General features: G+C 30.0%; 1 protein-coding gene across 1 annotated transcript in view; it reads right to left on the reverse strand.

Moving 5' to 3' along the window:
* LOC102593676 (TMV resistance protein N-like) overlaps positions 1–1,089 on the reverse strand; it is a 6,662-nt gene extending 5,573 nt beyond the window's left edge. The window contains exons 1-2 of the mRNA XM_015305695.1: positions 587–1,089; positions 12–267 (exon numbers count right to left, since the gene is read on the reverse strand). Of these exons, the coding sequence (XP_015161181.1) occupies positions 12–267; positions 587–1,089 (759 nt within the window). The remainder of the gene's footprint in view (positions 1–11; positions 268–586) is intronic.
* Positions 1,090–6,196: the final 5,107 nt, after the last annotated feature.

Below are 6,196 nucleotides of genomic sequence, written 5' to 3' on the forward strand. Positions count from 1 at the left end.
GTTTCTTTTACATCTGCAAGGAAACTTGCACCCTGAAATTGAGGTGAGAGTGTATCAAAAACAACTCTAGCTATAGTCGTTTTACCGACTCCCCCCATTCCCCAGATCCCCACAATGCGAACATCATTAGTTTCCATCTCTAGCAGGGATTTTACTTTCTCCAAATGAGTATCTATTCCCACAATATCTTGCAAATAAGATGAAGAAGTCTTGCATAATTTGGAAGAAACATCGTCAACAAGTTCTCGAATACATTCTGATTCAGTCCTACAAAAGTAAGAACAAGAAGTACTTCACAGATAAGTGCAAAATCATGATAAAAGGGACAAAACACATAAATTGAACTCCTAAATATATATATATATATATAACAATGTCATTGAGTAATTAAATTGATATAAATATATATAATCAACACAAGTGACTTTAGCAAGTAATTTAGTATACTTGGATGACCATAAAATTATTCACTCGAAAGAAATAAATTATTTAAGATTTGTTCTATAGTAATATTAGCTAGTATATATGTGTAGCTGGTCTTCATGATAAATAAATTTATGATTCAAATCATGTGTTTTCAACTAACCTGTCATAGATTTCATATCCTCTTAGATCTGTGGCAGCAGCTAGGGCAGTTCTCCATCCTTGCACCTTTTGCATCCCCTCAACATCATCCATATACCTACATTCGTGCTTGGCAAATGCTTTTGCAAAGCTCCCAATTTGGCGTCGAACATATGATGGATTCACATCGTAGAAGACTGGTATGACTATTTGTCCATTTTCAACCTTGCATTTCATAATCTTTACTAGTTCATTCAAGCACAACCTTGACTTTGCATAATTTTTTGAGAAAACAATTACTGCAACTTGAGACTCTTCTATACCTTTCACGAGTTCTTCTGAGATGGAATTTCCATGATCTACCCGTTCATCTAGAAAAGTGAATATTCCCCTATTTTTCAAACCTTCATGCAAGTGACTTGTAAATGTTCTCCGTGTGTCGTAACCACTAAAACTAAGAAAGACATCATACTTCCATCGAGCACGGTCCTGTGAATTACTCGCAAAAGAGGAAGAAAATGCCATGGATTCAATTATACGTCTGGAAAAAAAAACACAAATTGTAGGTGTGGTGATAGAAAGAAAATGAAAGATGATCTACTCTTTAAAAAAAGTATATTTTTAAAAAAAGAAAGAGTGAATCATATCAGATGGCGCTCTCCTTGAAAAAAAGTATATTTTGAAATTGTAAATTATGTTGATGGTTTTCTTTGTCACCGAAAGCAGACAACTTGACATTTTAAAAACACTAATGGGTCATAATGAAAAACAAAAATAATCAATTGTTTTTGGAAAAGAAAGAAGAGAAAATGTTAACAAAAAAAGGAAAGCATGTCGTATAAATTGGAGCAGAGTTAGAGTACTATTCCTCAATCTCATGTATTTTTCATAAACATGCATGTCCTACCAACACATTGTGCAATTTACTCAAACTCTATAAAATATTTATCGATCCCCAAATTCATGAATTTACTTCATAAGAGACTCATTCTTACATTATGCACAAAATCAAGTAGGAAAAAGAAAGTTGTGTCACTAGTTGTTCTGGTTCATTAACACTCACCTTGAAACTAACTAAACCAACTATCAGTTATTACTTTTTCGAACTATCACTATCTACTCAAGTAGATATACTTTAATACATAGTAAATAATGATAGTTTAAGTAGAAAAAGGAGAACAATTAAAGTAGAATGTGAACCCCCTCCCTTCCCCCCAAAACAGACACAACAAAAAAGCAAAAGAAAACGTGTTTAAACACTAATCTTTAATTTTTTGTCAAGTTTATATAGAAAGTAGTAGGAAATTCCTTCAAAGACCCTACTTGAATTGAAAAGAAGAATCAACAACTATATAAAAAGACCAGAGGAGGACAAAAGCTTTAAAAAATCCTCCCAAAGACCACCTACCCACCCTGCACCAATACTTCACAATAATACATACACAATGGACAGCTAAAAATACAAGTGGATGAACCTGCAAATAAAATCAAAATGTGTTTGGTAAGAAGGAAAATAAGTTCCAAAAAAATGTTGGATTTTTCCATGTTTAATTGGTCAAAAGTATTTTTAAAAAATATTGTTCTTACTGAAAATAAGTTACTTAAATATAAAGAAACTAATTTTTATAGTGCAAAATAAGGAAAACAAGTTTCATAAATAATATGTTCACCTAATAAATTATTGAATCCATGTTGAGCCACACCCACCCCAACTTTAATTAAAAGGAAGTGGGAAAGTCAGTAAGAAAGAAAAAAGTGAAAGAGATTGTCCTTTCCTTAATAAAACTAATTTGTGGATGGAAAAAGTCACCTTTGAAATTCTAAAATATGTTACGAAGAAGAAGATGTGAACACAAATGAGAAACTAACATTTATAGGTATAATTTCTACAGTTTTTTTTTTCTAATTAATACATAAATATGCTATGTAACTTGGCTTCAACTAACATTTATATCTCCATTGGATATCTCATTGAATTGAATTATTGCGAGTTAATTCACCTCGATATCTTGTACCCGCAGAGGGGCCTAACTTAATTCAGATTTATGTTGGAAGGTTTCACATTGAGGGCAAGACACTCAATTTTCCAGGCGTAAACCCAAAATATTTTATTAAGAATGAAGCAGTAATTATTGCTCTACCATACTCATTGTATTTGTTGGTATCCCTCTCTCTTCTGCCAACAAAAGAAAAGACCCCTAAGTTTTCTAAATTTGTAGTCTTAAATGAAATATAGTTACAACCTATTATAAAATCACAATGAAGAAAGGGTGAAATGTACTCACAGATAAACTGCCACCATTTATGCCCAAATTGTCATTAGAAAAAAACTGAATATCAACTAGTGAGAGTAATGCTATACAATTAAAGGATGTGACATAAATTAAGTGGTTAATTTATCTACAAATGTCATAGTAACATCATCAAGATTATATCCACTGGTATTAGTTATACTTAATCCTAGTGCTAGATCGATAATTTACAGTGCTTCATATTCACAAACTATTTCTATCATGTTGATACGATGTGAATGGAGATTATGCTTCTTCAGTAGAACTTGGTAGTAGGTTCGATTCCTGGAAATAGTTCCTCTCTGCTCCGCCTGCTTTGTGATATGAGACGACTTACTAATGCTTCTATCGTTCACCCGTTTTGGCACAACTTTCTTGCCTTATATTGATCATCTATCTGCAGTTGGATTTAGGGCAGGCTACTCATCAGAAAATGTGAAGATAGTAATTTTAATAAAGTATTTATTTTTTTGTTATTTATTATGTAAATTCTTAAAGTTATCGAGAAATATGCCTGCATAAAAAGTTTAAAAGATAAATATAAATAACACAGAGGGAGAGATGATGCCGTAATTCTAAAAAAAGTCTATATACACAAAAAAGAAACGTTTGTATTATTTGAATCAATTGAGACACAATCATTGTTATTGATATTATAAAGAAAGGATATAACTTACGTTTTCATCATAAGGTCAAGTTGTATTATTTATTGTTTTTCTACAAAATTCAATTCATTAAACATAACTACATTTCATATTTGGTTAGAGGAGGACGGAAAAGATCGAAATGAATAACGTCAAATTTAACAACACAAATAAATAGCGTAAAGTATTAACTAAGTATAAGTTTGATTTATACTGAGAGATTACAAATTAGTACTAGATTTATTCTTTAAATGAGTATCTATTCCCACAAGATATTTCATATAAGATAAAGAACCCTTGCATAATATGGAAATTTGGTCAACAATTTCCTTAATATAGTCCGATTAAATCCTACAAAAAATAAGAATATTGATATATACAGGTAAACAAAAAAAGTCAAGAATAAGAAGTATATTACACAGTAAAGTCCATAATTATGATAAAAAGGACTATGCATGCAAATCAAACTCCAAAAGAATCAATCAAAATATTATCTTCCTAACAATGTCATCGAGTAATAAAATTGATAGGAACTATCCCTTCTAACTTATAGAAATATATATAATCAACCATCATTCTTTTTTAGAAAATAGGAAAAATTTATTTAAGATTCTCTTTGACTAATTTTTTATGTACAGAATATATGTGTATGTAGTCTTCATATTTTGTCGATTACAAAGAAATTGCTTTTGAGATAAAGAACCCTTGCATAATATGGAAATTTGGTCAACAATTTCCTGAATATAGTCCGATTCAATCCTTAAAAAAATAAGAATATTGATATATACAGGTTAAAAAAAGTTAAAGAATAAGAAGTTTATTACACAGTAAACTCCATAATTATGATAAAAAGGACTATGCATGTAAATCAAACTCCAAAAGAATCAATCAAAATATTATCTTCCTAACAATGTCATCGTGTAATAAAATTGATAGGAACTATCCCTTCTAACCTATAGAAATATATATAATCAACCATCATTCGTTTTTAGAAAATAGGAAAAATTTATTTAAGATTCGTACTTTCATCGAGGACAGTATTGTGAATCACTTGCAAAAGAAGATGCTATAGATTCAATTAATTGTCTGAAAAGAAAAACTAAAGTGTATGGATCGGATGAGATCAATTGAATGATGAACAAATTAGTTATATAGAGGAAAGAAGAAATAAACATTCCAGTCAACTAATAATATTAATAGAAAATTTCTTTATGTCTACTTAGTTATCACATTAATTATTCTGACAAGTTTTAGCCATACTTATACTTTTCTACTAATTTGAATTTCTATTGCTTCTCTGTAGATCATTTATGGTTATGGGCCCACTATTCATCTGCACAAAGAAAAATTGGACCATATTACTCCCTCTGTCCCATTTTATATGAGGTACTTTGACTCGGCACGAAATTTAAAAAAGGAAGGAAGTCTTTTAAAACTTGTGGACCAAAATGAATGATAGAAATTTGTGTGGCTGTAAATCATTTCATTAAGGGTAAAATAGACATTTGATAGCTAAATTATTACTTAAAATAGAAATGTGTCATTCTTTTTATGACTGACTAAAAAGGAAAGTAAGTCATATCAATTGGGACAGAGGGAGTACTATTAACTCTGATCATTTAAAAAGGTGATTATTCTTCTCCTTGTTAAAAGTTTGTACGAGAAAGTCGTAATTATTTTACGAGTATCTTCACCTCCCACTCCCAGTAGTCAACTAGTACATTTACATTGAATACTACTCATCCATAGTAAGTAGTAGGAAATTTCTTCACGCCTTCCACACATTTATATTTGATTGTGACATGGATGAAAGTGCTAACAATTGTGCATGAAGTTGACGAATTCCAACAAAAATTGGGAAAAGCTCACCCAACTTGCAAAAGGACAATAAAAACTGAAAAAGGCCAAAGGGGCTAAGGGCATCTCCAACCCAAACACCAAATTTTACATCAAATTTGGTGTCAGCACTATTTTTTGTTTAATCAACTCCAACCTACTTCACCAAACTTAACACAAAAAAGAAATATTTTTCTATCTCTTCATTATTATATTGTTATTTCTTATTTCATTTATATTTTCTTATTTCATAAAATAAATTCTTTCTAAAACATTCACCATATATCATTCATATTATTTCCTTTTATAATCGTTTAATATAAAATTATTTTGTACCATAATTTTTTAAATATTATAAAATTGCTAGCAAATAGGATAATACAAATAAAAGTGAAATCATTAATGAAATACGATTAGATAAATATTACATAATTGAAAAAATTATTTTAAATTTTACATAAATATTCAACTTTCAAGATCACTACGGTGCTCCCATAAAATGTTCTATTAATGCATTACGTAGTTCAAACTAGCTTCTTTGTCCTTTATTTTTTTATATCAAGCTAGAAATTGTTGAAATTCATAATTTTCATCTATTGCCATTTCTACGGTCGGAGTTGGACCTTCCGACGCATCTTGAATTGGTGAATTAAGATCACGCTCATCCTCAATTATCATGTTGTGCATTATAATACATGAAGTTAATATATCATATAGCACTTCTTTTCTCCAAAAACGTGACGGTCCTGCGATATTTGCAAAAAAAGATTGCAAAACTATGTATTTTATATTTCAATATTGATGTATGTAAAATTACTACTTTGTTGAATGTTTATTATTTTTGGTTATTTTTAAGTACAT

This window comes from Solanum tuberosum, unplaced genomic scaffold (genome assembly GCF_000226075.1).
Source record: "Solanum tuberosum cultivar DM 1-3 516 R44 unplaced genomic scaffold, SolTub_3.0 scf00972, whole genome shotgun sequence".
Classification (NCBI taxonomy): domain Eukaryota; kingdom Viridiplantae; phylum Streptophyta; class Magnoliopsida; order Solanales; family Solanaceae; genus Solanum; species Solanum tuberosum.